At 27.2% G+C, this 16850-nt stretch overlaps 1 protein-coding gene across 1 annotated transcript; it reads right to left on the bottom strand.

Moving 5' to 3' along the window:
* Positions 1 to 2241: 2241 nt before the first annotated feature.
* LOC105837733 (circadian clock-controlled protein daywake) lies at positions 2242 to 11191 on the bottom strand. Its single transcript, XM_012682771.3, has 4 exons — positions 10768 to 11191; positions 4971 to 5351; positions 4017 to 4166; positions 2242 to 3932 (listed from the first exon to the last, which is right to left on the bottom strand). The coding sequence occupies exons 1-4, from the start codon at positions 10826 to 10828 to the stop codon at positions 3784 to 3786; spliced, it is 741 nt and encodes a 246-aa protein (XP_012538225.1). The 5' UTR covers positions 10829 to 11191; the 3' UTR covers positions 2242 to 3783.
* Positions 11192 to 16850: the final 5659 nt, after the last annotated feature.

Genomic DNA, 16850 nt, shown 5'->3' with positions numbered 1-16850 from the left:
GGTCAACGCTTGTAAAAAGGTAGAAGGAATCGAAATGAACATAAAAGTCCAATAGTGTCTTTGATTAGGTCTTGGGTTAGGTCTTGGATTAGATCCACCAATATCGAGATATTAATTTTTCAAATTATGCGAATGAGAGCGCGCCGAGAGAAGAACTTAATCCGCTCGAGCTATAACACGGAAAAAAAGATCTATTGTGAATGTACGATAAGCTTTCATTAATGTATTGTTCACAATTACCGTAGAAATTAATTAGATTTTTGCAGATCCCATACGCTAATATCTCGATACTGAATATATATAAAAGTATTTAAAGATAAATATCTTCCAACATCGTATCCTATTTTATAAATAGCACGCGCTATTTAGCTATGTTGTTCTAGTATAAGACTAAAATATAGAATAATCACATAAACTAAGAAAAAAAAGTACTTTATGTATATATATGTATAATTGAGTTGCTATGTTTTTATTTCTAGTTGCTAGTACTTTTTTCTCTGAGTAGTATACTCTGAGTTTTCTCTGAGTACAGATATACATAAGTTTCTCAAAATTGTCTTCATAAACTCACAATCAGTTTTTTATATTTGTTAATTATGATAATTACTTTATTATTTTTATAACATATTCAATAGCTATCACAACAGGTTACAATTTACACTATAATTAGAAGAAAATCGTAACCTTAATTTTTTAAATCTTCTGCTGAAGATGGAGAATAATACAATAAAAATAGATTGGTATCATAAAAAAACTTCTTTGGGCAGATATCTTTCATTTTTTTCTCATCATCCCGCTATGTCATAAAGTGGGTATTATATACAGTTTGTGAGAAAGAACCATTTTTTTTGTCACACCCCCCATTTCATCAAAAGAACATTGAATTTTGCATCTCTGTACTTTTGGAGAATGGGTACCCATTGGATCTGATATTCAAAGAATATCAACATTAGATTATAAAAAAGATTTTTAACATTAGTATGAAACAAAAAGTTACTTCAACCAGTGAAACTACTTCTGAAAGCCAACAAAAAAGAAAAAAGTTCTTTGTAATACCCTACATCAATCATATGTCTGAAACAGCTTCATCTATGGTTAATAAAGATTTATGTACTGTTGGCTTTCGTTGTTAAAATATATTGAATATATTCAGAGTGCGAAAAGACAAGGACCTCAACCAAAAAAACAATTTGATTTACAAAATCAGCTGCAAAGATTGTAACGTGGGATTCATACGTGGGACAGACCAAAAGAAAACTATGCACAAGAATAAAAAAACATGGAAGTAACATCAGACTCGAGTCATCAAGACACTCTGTGGTAACGGAATATATGATTAACAATAATCATAACATTGATTAACAATAATCAAACAATAATTGTTTCGACTGGAATAAGATCAAAATAATGGATTCAGAACCAAATTATAAATTTAATATAAAAGATTCATATCTGAAATGGTTCATATTAAAGAACAGACTAACGGAATCAATCTTCAGAAAGACACAGAGTGCCTTGATAAATCGTATTTTTATTTATTTGACATTCTCTTTAAAAACTAACAACGGATGAAAGCTCTCTCATTTGGCCATTGACTATAGTATTATACATTTGCTCTGAATCCCTATTTTATTACACTGATTGCGTGAACCACGTACAATAATTAAAACAAGTAAATTTACTGTGCTTATTAGTTGTTAGAAAAACGATACTAATTTTGTAATTTCTATATAAAATTTCTTTTAATACGTTTAAATTTGCACATATCGTTACAAAGGACTAAAGATTGTTTTAACGTTCAAAAAAACCGCATCACCTGACTTCGATTATTTTATCGCTTTTGAACGAATAAAATACATCGTATTTAACTACCGGATTTTTTTTACAATTTATAAGACCGAAAAAACATGTTTTTTTGCCTTCCAACGAAGAAAATTTATCGTTTTGGACTTATTACGTTTTTTTAAAAAAATTTTTTGTATTTACACATTGTGTTACACAAAAAATTATCACACATAGCACATAATATTACCGATATTACTGTAATATTACTGTGGTACTACTGTAATATTACGTGCTATGTGGGATTTTTGATTTTTGAGCAATTTAAAAATTTATCAGCGTATATGTCTATATTTTAGCATTTAATTACACATACTTATTCATTTTTTTCAAACTAGAGTGCATTATCGTACGAATATATGGTATATTTTAGTATTTGTTTTATTATTTAATATTTTATTGGACTATACAAATGTGAAGGTACTCAAAATTAAATGGTAACATGGGATTTTGCTAATGTAACTTCTTAAACTTGCTGATATTTTAACAAACCTAATATAGTCCTGTTTTTAGCTTTCATATTGAAATAGTAATCGATAAGTTAATTCTACTAATTCTACTAATTTGTGGTTTATATTATATTTATTAGAGATTTTCAATACTGCAGTATGTATGGAAAAAGATTGTGTGCATACATTTAAATAGATTCTGCAATATTTTCTCTTTATTTTAAATAAATATACAGTATAGAACATCGTTATAGCGAATTTTGTAGCATCCCTTCTAATCTACATGCATATGAATAAGGATAGCACAAGTAACGCAATCTGCAATTGGTACGATTTCATTCAGATTTCCATAGTGTGGAGGGAGAGAGAAGGAGAGTTACCTCTTGATAACGTAATTGAACTCTAACCATCTACTGTTACGAGCTTCTAGTTATAGTTCTTTAAAACACAGTGTTTTTTTTTTTAATAAAATCTATTTTTATAAAATATTTTTGTACAGCGGCTACATTTTCACGCCTGTTTCTTTTTCATTTATTCTACAATATCGTTACATTTTTATGAATAACATCTTAAGTAATTAATATTATATATATATGTATATATATATATAACTTTGAGTCTAAAACAATACATTTGACAAATGTAATCGTTAAATTTTCAATTTTTAATATTGATTATTAACAAAATTATTGTACAAAATTTAAATTGGGAATCTTAACACCACTTGCTTCTCTGCCATATACTACACAACAAATTATTCCTTTTTCTTGAATATTAACAATATCGATAACGTTGTTATTTTAAAACTTTTCTCTAAAAAAAATTATTTTTATTACATTTTTCTTCTTTCGGAAAATAAAGAAGAGAAAAAGAGTCAAAGAAAAATTGTGAAATCTTAGAAATTATATTTCAACTTAATAATATTAAAATAAAAATTTATTTTTGTAAAACATGCATGTGATTTTATATGTGCAATTTGTAATTAACTTTGGAAAGATTGTTACAATAATTTTTGTGCAATTTTAATATTTAAATAATATTTTTTTTATTTATTGTATACAATAAACGTACGATATTCATGTTCAGGATAGTTATGTATATATATATATAACAAGAAAATGTGTAAATAATAATTTGTAAAGTAAACAAGAAACTCAGCTAATCAATTAAACTAATCAATTATCTTCTTGTAATCGTGCTATATAAAGGAAAAAAACATTTCAATATTTTCTACATGCAAAAGTGTAAAAAAGTGTAAGTCTCTCCAAGATTGCACAATGTGATTTATTAATAAAGTATTCTTTGGACATATAAAACAATAATCTCTACATATCTCACCAACTGTCTAAAAAATTACCACGGTGCGTGATAAAGTAAAGAAAAACTAAATCAGATCAATAATACTCATTCGCCTTCTATCCTTTTTTTCTATCTTTTTTTTTTTAAAGACAAAACAATGTATCGAGTCAAACAAAACTCGATTATTTAAGAATTATGGGACAAGTTCTTGTTTAGTAAGAACACTGAGTGCTCTAGAGGCTAGAGCTTCGCTTACAGTCGCGGCCGCATCCTCGATTATTGGACTGGCTATTTCCAGGACTAGGCGAGGATTACCATTGAAGAACGCTTCGGCAGCATTGGCTGAAATACAGAAGTTGTATTGTGTTAAATATATACGTATCTCACGCAATTATTGAATGTTCAAAGTTTAGACTTAATCCATACCGGCTAATGTGTGTGCAGGAGGTGCCTTTAATACAATATTTCCATGACCAACACGAACTTTAGTAACTAATTTGTCGATCTGTAATCTCTGTATACCGTTTTTGTCAGTAACTTCTTTGGCCTGCGCGTTTACTTGGGCATCAGTGTCAGCTAAAATAAAAAAAATTATTATTATGCAGAAGTACGTTTTCAAAAAGCAATAATTAGTACATTAAACATAATATTTAACAAATTTTCATTAGTTATATTTTTATCAACCTTTACTTATGATAGTTAGTATAATACAAAAATATAAAATGCACTAAACTCTCTATATATAATAAAAGAAAGGCACCGAATTTGGAACAGTTTCCTAAATGGGATGGAACTCCCTTATTTCTCAGAAACTAAACATCTCACCATATGAATATCGATAAAAAAATGAACTTAGTTAATTAAAGAAATAAAAACCTATATTTCATACATTCATACCCTTTTCTACATAACGAATTCGACAAAGGTGAGAGTTATATTTGCACGATTCTGCTTCTCAGTCTAGCTTAACGGAACACCATTGAGTGAATAGTAACTACATAATTTAAGTAAGATAGTTACTATAGATAGTTACTAACTACATAATTTAAGTAAGTATAAATCAGTAAAATGTAACATTAATACTTGAATTGTATACGGATTCCAAATTAGGTGCCCATTTTGTCAGATAATTGTTTTGATTTGTTGACATGTGTCACGACAACATTAATTATTAAAAAAATACGAAACAGTATTATAAAAATTACTATACCATCTGATAGAAGATACTTTCTAATTTGTGTTCATGTTTTCAACATTATTTTTTTAACTGTTATTTAAGAAATATAGTCCAGAAACAAAGTGGTATTCCAAATTCGGTGCCTTTCCTCTATTTATATATTTATTTCGCATTTAAAGTTCAATTTGTTGAAAAATACTTACTGAAGTTTCCTTTAAAGTTACCAATTCCGCTCAGTGGCAGCAGCAATAGCCTACCCTGAATATCGTAATCGCCGCTTACATACAAATGAGGCATACGAGCCTTGATGGAAACCGTTAAGTCATTGGGATTCGCTTTGAGATCTTGCACGACGTAATTTGTGCCGCCGTAAACACGAATCTGCGTCAAGTTGGCCTTGATTTTCAAGGATTCTAAATTTCTATCTATGGACAAGGATGGTAGAAACAAAGGATCTAAAGCTGGTAGTTTCAAAGAGGGCACTCCTTTAACGAGATACGGCGTGAGCGCTTGCAGCTGCTTTAAAATGCACTTATTGTATTCCGACAAGTTGTTCGTTCGTGGACACGTCGATACTCCAGCAGCTGTGAATATTGATTATACGTTAATATTAATTTCAGTAGAATAAATCATTAAATTATCGATAACAAAAAAATGTATCGATTTTATATGACAGATTTTAGTCTATAGAATCCAAAAACATTTACATACTTTTCTTAGAGACTTTCTGGATTAAATGCCTATAAGTTTATGTATTACATACTTAATATTTCCCTCGCAGTAATAATAAAATTAAAATTGGTTAAATATCTTTGACAAATATGTATACGAAACTATTATAATATAAGTGTTACACTCAATTCAACAACGGAGTTATACAGAATTAAACAGGTCACAGATTTTTGCAAGTACACATTTGTATTTATTTCTAAGATGTTATATGGTGTTGTGAAAGATAGTCATTAGGCACCTTTAAATAAGCAAACGCAGACATTGCACCCTGTTGCAATGTCGGTTGAGCGAACTCGATAATGGTAAAAACTCGACGATGACTAAGAGAGCGGCTTTTTTCTGGCCAATCGGTCGACCAGGCCTAAAATCGAAAGTGCACGGTAGAAAGTGAAATTACGAAGCCGGCGGGCGAATAAGCATTTCCCTTTTTGCTCTTTTTTTATTGACGCTTAATGTGTGACGAATTCATATACGTTTACGTAAAGTATCGAAAGAAATACGCGTGAACAATTGAGAAACAATATATAAACGAATAGATCGATAATTTGTTTTTTAATATAATAGAAAGAATATAGCAAGTTACACAAATAAAGATTAATTTAATTAAAAATCCTTCGATTTGATTTTTTTGTAAACTATTAAAATAAAACCAATAATTGGATAATAGTACTTAATGACACGTAAAGTCGTCTTATTTAAAAAAAAAAGAGAATACCTTGTTATATTTTTTGTTAATAAATATAGATTTTTATTAACTTTTAATTGAATGTAACATGCGCATTTTATAATAAAAGCATTAATAAAATTATAAAATATTAATTAAGAAATATAAAAATTCTTTTTAAAGCTGTTGTTTTTTATTCTTATATGTATATTAATCAATTTAAAAGTAAATTACCAATCGATTAATTATTGTGTTTAATTAATTACTAATGCGTTTAATAAATATAAGAAGAAAGTCATCAATACTAGCATACTAATGATAACTTCTCGAAAACTAAATTTGCACTTTAATTATTGATACTGATGAAAACATGTGGTTAAATAATTTAAAAAATATATAATTCATATGTTTATGATGTTTTTGTACAAAATCTGCTAAAAATAAATTTTTTTAAAGCAAAAATAAAATTTATATAATTTTTTTTGCAAACTACATAGTTTAAGCAATTATAAATATATTATTGATAATATTAGATTATATATGTATTTTTATTTATTTATTTTGTAGTCTTCTAACTGTTTTATTTATATTTTTTTCTCATAACGTAATTTTTAAATATAAAATTTACGTGCAGCGTATCTGTTTATAAGACGGACTATAACATATAATGTATAAAAAATCATATATGATAGACAGCATTAGAAGATCTGTCTATTAAATTAGTAATTTAATTTAATTTTTATATATTTTTCTTTGTTGCGCTAAATATTATAAAATAACATATAATATATTTGTATAAATCAACAAAAAAACGATTACATTAAAGTGAAAGATTTCTGAAAATTCTTATATATTTATTTTGTATAAATAACTTATGTGAAAAGAAAAAGAAGGACAAATCTTATTGCTTTAAATTTTGGAACTTATTTTGTTATATCTTTTTTTTTTGTTTATTTTACAAAACTGAATTATTACAATTATTTCAAACGATATTATGTAATCTTTTATCTGATACATTATTTGATAGAAGACATTTTCTAGTTTGTATTTATGTTTTTAAAATTTTATTTTTTAGTTTTTGTTTAAAAAAAACGTGATTAAAAATCAAAATGGTACGCCAGTTTTGACGGCCTCCTTCTAATTCTATTTCTTTCTAAAATTACAAAAATTGCGAATTAATTAAAAAAATATTAAGTGCGTGAGTTGCAAAGTTTTTTGTGAAGTGATGCATGTTCTTGAGAAACTTATTTTGAAAGATGTAAATGATAGCATTAAGAAAAAAACTAAAATAATGACATTGAATATATCGTTTTACATGTGCGAGTTTGAGCAGCGACAAGAAAACTATTACAAAGATAAGAGTGCAAAATTAAATTGCAGATTACATATTTCTGAGTTTTTTATTGATTTGCCAATAATGATGTGACTATACTTTTATAAATTATATCCTGCGCATGTAAATACATTATATGCAAACATTATAAATAAAGAAGTAATAATTGCTGTTACAAAATGCATCAACACTTCACATGTAACTCCAAAATTCGATGAAACGTCACGTTCTTATTTTCAATAGACGTGAAAACTATTAATCTAAATTAACCATTTACATAATATATCACTACCATGGAAACTAAAAGAGGATTATAAAATATTCTGTGATTCTGAGTAAGGCTGTGTCACATCTTATTTGTTGTGTCAATTGAATCAAGTTTATGTCATTAAAACATGTGATTCAATAATCTTCGATCACAGATACACATCTATATAACACGTATAGTTTTAAGTTTTTCTTTTTAATGGTGACTATTAAATTTAATTATAGAGATATCTTGTTTATTCAATAATTTCTGACGTTTTCTTGCAACGTGATTTAATGATAGAGTGCAATCTTATTTTTCTGCATAATGTTCATAAGTTGTAAAATCTTTCAAAACCTGTCAAATTATTTATAAATTAATCGATTTCTTAAAATAGAACAATAAAAAACACATTTATTCTTTGTACATAAAATATCATGTCAAGATATGAAGATAAAGATGATAAAGCTATGTGTAAGAAAAAGACAATCTTACGTGTGACAATAAAACAAATATGTCCAATAAATTTTTTAGTACAAAGCCTTCCAAGAAAACATTAATTTTAAGGATTCATCAGATTTACATAAATCTTATTTAAAATTAAATTTGGTTTTATCTCTTCGATAAAAACATAAATATAGACAGGATATAAAACAAGTTTTAATTTTAATATTTATAAATACAGAAATCTTTGTCTACGGAAAAAAACTGAATTTTATAAATATTCAACAAATTTCTGAATATAATTTTTGCAGAACGATATGCAAAAGAAAGATCTCTTTGTATGTATTTACACTGAGCAACAAAATTAACGCAACAAAAATTTTGACCAAAATTTTACTCAACTTCAAATAATCGTAACTTCGCGAAAACTTATTGTATTGAAAAGTTCTTTTTTTTTTATTTTAAAGCTTGAAGTCTCTACTTTAAAAAGCATTTATCAGATTTTGATTCTCTCCTTTTCCCTTTTCGGCATCTCTTTAAAAGTAAGAACGTGTTTTGTCTTCAAAAATTTTCATACTTTGACGCGCTCCACGGGGTGCAGTGAATTTTTCTCGTATATTTTATAAAAATTATCGTAAAATATGAACTTTTCCCTACAAATAAAAAAAAATTGAAGTCTGTAGAAAAAATGGTCATTGTGATTTTCATCGCTTACTACTCGTGAATAGATCAACGTACAGCGCTCCGCAAAAAACAATGGAAAACTGAAAATTTGCACTTTTAAATATTAATTGATAAGTTGAGAAAAGCGCTTAAGCAAATTTGGCACAAAATTCCGCAGGAAATTATTGAGAGGTGCATAAATATATGAAAACGTTTACAAACAGTAATTGATCAAAGAACGTTAGTGTTTATTACTTGGAAGTAATCGTACTATAAAACTTTGTTTTAACGATGTGAGTGAATATTTCTTCACGACAGTACATTAAATTAAATGAAAACCATAAAATATGCGATTTTTTACGTAATCTTTGAACGCGATTTGTTGTTAGAAAAAATAAAGCTACGAAAAAATTAATAATAGCATTTAAAAGTGCAAACTTTCAGCTTTCCAATGCTTTTTTGCTGAGCGCTGTATGTTGATCTGTTCACGAGTAACAAGCGATAAAAGTCAAAATAACCTTTTTTTTAAATCTTAATAACTCCGCCAAAAAATCGTAGACTTCAAATTTTTTTCAATTTGTAGGGAAAAATTCATATTTTACGATAATTTTGATAAAATTTACGAGAAAAATTCACTGCACTCCGTGGAGCGCGTCAAAGTATGAAAATTTTTTAAGACAAAACACATTCTTACTTTTGAAGAGATGCCGAAAAGGAAAAAGAAGAGGATCAAAATCTGACAAATGCTCTTTAAAGTAGAGACTTCAAACTTTAAAATTAAAAAAAGGACTTTCCAATACGATAAGTTTTCGCGAAGTTACGATTATTTGAAATTGAGTGAAATTTTGGTAAAAATTTTTGTTGCGTTAATTTTGTTGCTGAATGTAGTTTATCTTTTTTAGTAGATAAATTATCTTTTTTTTATTAATTTAAACTACGCCACATATTAAATAACTTGAAAATTGTATTTTAAAGTAAATTTTTAATTTATGTTTGCCTAAATATTAAAAAAGGAAATAATTGATAAAATACAAAATTTGAATTAATCGTCTTTTATTAATTATATTTATTTATTAATTATTGTCGTTTATTAATTATATACACGGCAAATATTCTAATTGTATTTCTATAAGACCAAAAAAAGAAACTGAAAAAAGAAATAGTATTACCTGTGAAAAAGTTATTCGTTTTCGTCAAAATAAAAAAATTATCTTGAATTTTTTATCCGTATATTATTATTGTAAATAATAGTAGTATGACTTTGTTCTTTATTTATTTGGATGAGATAAATTTCTTCTAATGTATACATAATTAATGGTATTATAATAATTTTTGCTTATTTTAATGTCATTCATATTGCTTTATCTCTCTTCCTTTTTCGTTTAAGCTCCCTCTTTAGTTTTAATTATGTAGGCAGTGTAACTTGTGTGTGTGTGTGTGTGTGTGTGTGCGTGTGTCGCGCGCGCGCGCGCGTGTGTGTGTGTAGTGTGTGTAATGCAGCAACTATACACGGAGAGAATTTTCTCTCAAAAATTACCCTGAAAATTGTGGTTACGTTGTAAGACAACATAAACCTTGAAGAATTTTATCATACTTTTAATAAAATTTATTAAAATTTAGTAAAATTTTAATAAAATTTGGCAAAGTTTTAGTAAATTTTGTTAGAAGTATAGTAAAATTTACAAAATTTTGCCATATTTGATTAAAATTTTAGTAAATTTTGTCAAAAATATAGTAAAATTCTTCAAGGTTTACGTTGTCCTACAATTACCACGATTTTCAGGATAACTTTTAAGAGAAAATTTTTTCCGTATATGTTAGATATTTTATTTATGAGTAACAGTGGATTATTGTCTCGCTGTTCCGACTCTGCGTAAACTAAGAATTGTGCTTCTAATAAAAACGAAGAGAACTTACGCAGCTCCGACACGGCGGTCCTGGCCCACATAAAGAACAATACTAGTCCGATCAACATCATCCTCTCGACGATTCGGCGCCGTATTTTGGTTATCTCTTCTCGTCACGAGATTGCGCGTGTTCACAATTGGTGACAGCTGTATCGAAAATACGTACGATGGCCCCGTCGCGCAAATATATATAAAGTTAGTGCACTTTCTCCGCTGCCACCCCACTTAGACGGCGATGGCGAAGGCGATGGTGAATTTATCACGGTAGAATGCCTCCTGTTAACTCAGTCAGGGCCGTAGCCAAGCTTTAACATACGTATACACATGATATGCACGTGCACGTGACCGTACACGCGGTTTACACGCATCCGCCGGAATTACGGGAGTACCCTAAGCGTTGCAATCTCGCGACATCTCCGCATGACGATGGAGACGTGGTCCTTTTTGCGACGTCCAAGGATGCCGGCGAGACTCGGTCAAGCGGCATCACAATTCTAAGACGAGATCGCTGACTTTCGAAATCCTACTGCAGCAATTTGCCGTTTCAATTTTTTTTAGTATATACACAGCTAATGATATCCCGAAAGAAACTACGCAATGTAGGAATAACTTCAGTCTGAGACGACAAAGCCGTTAGATATTAAAAATAGCCATACCCTTTGGGCAAGCATTTGTTCTCTAAAGCCGATGTAGTGCGCTCTACTTAGTTGAAGATCATCAATCTTTTGTTCGATGCGTTAAATCACTAATAATCTCTATAGGACAATATTTATTAAATTATATGATAAAATCTTGTGTAAAGATTATAATCTGCAATTATATTGAGAAAAATATATGAAGAGAGAAAGAGAGAGAGAGAAAGAGAGAGTACTGAGCATTTATAAAGTATTGTTAACCATTTGAATTAATTTCAAAATGATATTTTGATAAAAAAGATAAGACAATATGACAAATTTTATATTAACAATTTTAAAATAACTGTGGTAAATAGTAAACGCGGACCAAAGAAGTAATTATGAAAATTTTTATTCAGTTTTCAAATTACCGTAGTATTTGCATTACTTATAGTGTAATTCGCTGAAATTCCTTTTTATGGTCCGTAGTTACTGTCGTACATAGTAATTCTTACTATAAAATTTTCTTTGTATATACATATATATGTATATATATATACAAAAAGTAATATTTGCAAAATTAAGTTTGAAAAGAAATTGTTCAATAATTAACAAAAAACGTTTCAGTTTTATTACGTATAAAACATTTGAAAATATAATTAGTTTAATGCTCACAAAAATGTACAATTATTTATAAATTATAATGTAGAAATATCGCAACATAAAATATTATACATTTAGCATTCGAAATTTAAATAAAAATTAATCAACTGTTTTAAAATAATTGTGAAATATTTATATCTTAAATTTAAGCTTTGTCTAATTTTTACCAAATGTTAATTAAAATTTGTATTTCAATAAAACTGATGCATTATGATATAACATCTTGACGTAATTATTGCAAAATTTTTATCAATTTGTGATGCCATTATTGTGCAATATTTACACAATGTTCCTTTCTGTAAATAAACTTCATAGATCTCTTTATTTAAAAATCAGTAGAAGAAAGTCGCCAATATCAATATAGAAGTTTACAACGACACTTTCTTATTTTCTGGAAACCAAACATTACACTTTATTAATATTGACAAAAATTAGATCTGTTTACAATAACTAAAAAATTAAAAACCTATAATATATTTACTTGTCTTCTTTATATAAAATATAATTTTTTTAAATTTTATGTTTAATATAAATTTTATTTAATATATAAAATTTATTTTTTTTAAATTCTTTAAAAGCAAGAATAAAATTTATATAATTTTCTTTTGCATAATTTAGACAATAGTAAGTAATATTAATAATATTAAAACATTTTATATATATTTATAGTACTATAACTGTTTTATACTTATATTTTTTATTTTTACATTTTTTTGTTTTATAATGCAATTTTAAACATAAAATCTAAGGGCAGTATAAATCGACACACTTGTTGGTGAGACAGACTGTGAGATGCAACAATCATATAAAATAAAGTAAAAGACACAACATTAAGAAATCTATATATTTAATTAGTCTTTATATTAACCTTATCTATTTTACCTTATCTTTATTTATTGTCGTGCTACATATTATGTCTTATGAAATAACATAAGCTATTTATCCGTAAAAAACCGTTTAACATCAAAGTGAAAGGCTTCTAAGAATGCTTCTTAAATTCTTATGTCAACATTGTATTTTGTATTACAGATGACTCATGTTACAAAAAAAGAAAAAAATGTAACAACATTGATTACTATGCTAATTCTTATTTTATTAGACGCACATTATTATTACCTTTTACTTAATTATTGCAAAACTTACCGAATTTAGAACGTTACTATATTAATAAAACGTTATTATATTAAAGTATATTAATAAAAAACTGTTATATTTTTTGTTAAAAAACGCTTTTTAATTTATATTTATATTTTAAAAGTTTATTTTTAACTTTATTTTTAGTTTTTGTTTAAAAAATTTAATCTAAAGTCAATGCATCATGCTCTAAGATTTATGCAATTTTATATTTTAAAATATACGAAATATACAAATTATAAATTTAAAATATACAGAAATATATTGAGAAACGAGACAGAGTAAATAATTTTTTAACTAAAGATATTTAATACATTGATTACTTGCTCTTCAAATCCTCATTCTGTTTTTAACATCCTGCTTAATTACAATTGATGTGTTATTTCGAACAGTTAAATTTATTCGAAACTTATTTTATTTTAATAAACATTATGCAATTTCGTTAGTTATTCTCGACAAGCGAACACAAATAGAATTTTCCTATATTCATAATTTTAAGACAAACTAGAAATATTAGATAATTCTACTTAATAGAAATCTATTCGTGTTCGCATTGTTAGACACGAAAGCATAACCAGCACATCCAATCTCAGTTATGTAATACGGAGGTATAATAAGATGCGGTAATATGTATGTGGTAAGCGTTACATATGTATTAGATTAGAATTACAGCACATGCGAAAGATAGGTACAAAGTTACATACGGGAGAGATTACGATACCGATGCTGGAAATGTCAACAAGGACTTTCATGTCATAGGCCAGGGCTACGATCTCTGAACATATCCTTTTTTTTTTAGTTCGAGAAGTTACTCAATTGTTGAATATAAAATTTCACTAAAATTTTTCCTATTTTCCATTTACTCTTTACATTCCTAATCGGATTGACTTATAATTGACTTCAGTAGATAATTAATTTATATTCGTGTTTAGATATATAAATAATCAGCATTTTAATACACACGTTTATCGATATGAAGAGTTTTTCTTTCCGCGTTTCTTACTTCTTTTTTTTTCTTCTTAGTAATCGCAGTAATTACCATGTAGCTAAGATTCCTGGTAATCACATTGCAAACACTATAATTAAGTTAAATCTCTATTCTATTTTTCCGATCATTACACAATCATAATAGAATACAATATAATATAACACAATATAATGAATAAACAAGGAAGTAAGACAAGCGGGAGGGAGAGAGAGAGAGAAAGAAGAGAGAGAAAGAGAGAGAGAGAGAGAGAGAGAGAGAAACACGATTAAGATATATTAAGATATATTCTGTATAAAATTTTTTTTAAATCGATTTTCTTCTTAATTCCATATTTTGTACAACATTTCAAGAATACACTGTCAAAATTTCATAAATTCAAAGAATTAATGATTCTACAGCCAAAAGTCGAGCGGCGCTCGAAGTGCAGGTAAAAGAACGAAGGTAATTTATTAAAAGGCTAAGGGGCAAAACAATAATTTATTAAAGCTCTATATTTGGGAAGGAACACTCAAAATGACAATAACAATGAGACTTACTTTATGGACCAGGAATTGCTGATTAACGGAATAGTTTAATTATCATTTTATTTCAAAAAAACTTTAAACGCGTTTTTCTCGAAAAGTTTTTTGGAGCAGTTGACACGATTTCGAGAAAACTAATCAATCAATTTAAAAAATTCTTGCGGCGTTGTATTCGTGATTGACTCGCTATCGCGTAGATTAGAATAAACCAGTTTTATAAAAAATTAAATTTTTTTCTGTAAAAAAAACGTTTTTCCGCATCACTTTCTAAAAACGCGTATCAACTCGCAAATTTTCAATATTTTTCAATAATTCTAGTCTACGCGATAGCCACGTAAATAAACTTCAAAAAAAATTGATTCTTTTATTTCAGGCTATTAGTTCTTGAGATATCCTGTCAATCGTTTGGTCATCTCATTTCTCCAACGCTGCGCGTCTCGACTAATTTCTTGAGAATTTTGGAATAAAATTTTGCTGTAAAAATTTTTTTATATCTTGACATGTGTATTAATAAATGTGTGAAAAATTAGAATCGTATGCCTTATAGTTTACTTTAAAAAATTCCAAGAAAGGTTTTATTTATAGTGCGGTTACACCAGAATGTACCCTTAAATGCTAAATGATTAAAATTAGGGTAAATCAGGCAAGATTTATATAAAAGAAAGCAGACTGAAAATGTATTACGCTTTAGTAATCTTCTATTATCACTTTAAATATGCAGTTCTATAATTATTACATACATCTTCTTACAGACTGAACATTTTTATATGTGCAATACGAAAATAATTCACATGTTATTTCGAAATAAAAGCTTTCCGTACAACTATTAGACTTAAAAAATAATAATATTGTTATCTGTTGTTTTAAATATAGTTGTGTAAAGAATTCTGAATCTTTTGTAAAAGATACATACAATAGCAATAGAAACAGTATTAAAAAAATTGCTTTGCTTTTCTATTAAAACTTGTTTTATTGACATATTGTATTAACAATTAATTTAATATAATTAATATAAAATACAATTTCTTCTAATTAATATATTTCTACTCATAATAAAGATAAATAAATAGGTGTAAGTAAATGAATGAAAGAAAATGTGAAAAGAAAGGTCGCCAACATTGATCTTTTAAAGCGACACTCATTATTTCTCAAAAATTAAACATTGAGCTGTTTTAATACTAATGAAAATATGATTTACTCACAACTGCTTCGACAGTTGATTAGATCAATAATTAAATAATTAAACAATAAAAATGTATAGTTTACTTATAACTTTTTCTACATAAAATTTGGTAAAAATTAATTGTTTAAATGCAAGAATAAAATTTACATTATTATTTTTTGTCAGTTGCATAGTTTAAACAATAGTAAATATATTATTAATAATATTAGGTTTTTATAATATTAACTTTAATGTTTGTAGCTTTCTAAAACCGTATAGATTTTTCTTATTCTGCATAAAAGTATAAAACGTAAAATTGTGGTGCATAAACTGAAGAATTTCTCTATTATTAAAAAGCTCACAGATGTGTAATCTGTATTTTTTATAACATAATTTTACTTTAAATAAATTATATATTTCTTTGTAAATAAATAGTTTGTTTTTATTTTTATTTCTTAGCAGTCTATTCTAGTTTTTAAATTGCTTTTTTTTAATGTTTGAATTCTAGCCGTTTTATTTTATAAACTTTGTTTGATACATAGAAATATAATTTATTACTTAGTTTATTCATTTGTTTTATAATTAACTTGTTTAACGCATCTAAAGTTTTGTTATTATTGCTCACTATGTTAGTTTTGAGGTTTTATTTCTCAAAATATTTATTATTATAAATATAAAGCAGTATTTAGAAAAACTATTAGAGGTACAAATAAGTTTTAAAGGATTTTTTGTGAAAAATGGGGCTTTATTGTACAAAAATGCACAAATGTTTGTTGAGTTACTCCCAAAGATTCTGCAAGTTCTTCTTGCGTTTAATATGAGTCTTCGTTCAATAATGCCTCCAATTCTGCATTTTCAAACGTTTCTGGCCTCCTTCACGTTCCTTATCTTCCGTGTCAAAAAAAAAATCACCACTTTTGAACCGTCTAAACCAGTATTTACAAGTTAAAATTGATGGAGCATGGTCCCCATAAGCCTCACACAGCAATCGGTGATCTTCGGCTGCTTTTT

Source organism: Monomorium pharaonis, chromosome 6, assembly GCF_013373865.1.
Source record: "Monomorium pharaonis isolate MP-MQ-018 chromosome 6, ASM1337386v2, whole genome shotgun sequence".
NCBI lineage: Eukaryota > Metazoa > Arthropoda > Insecta > Hymenoptera > Formicidae > Monomorium > Monomorium pharaonis.
The sequence above is the reverse complement of the archived record's forward strand: the minus strand, read 5'-3'. Positions and strand labels throughout refer to the sequence as shown.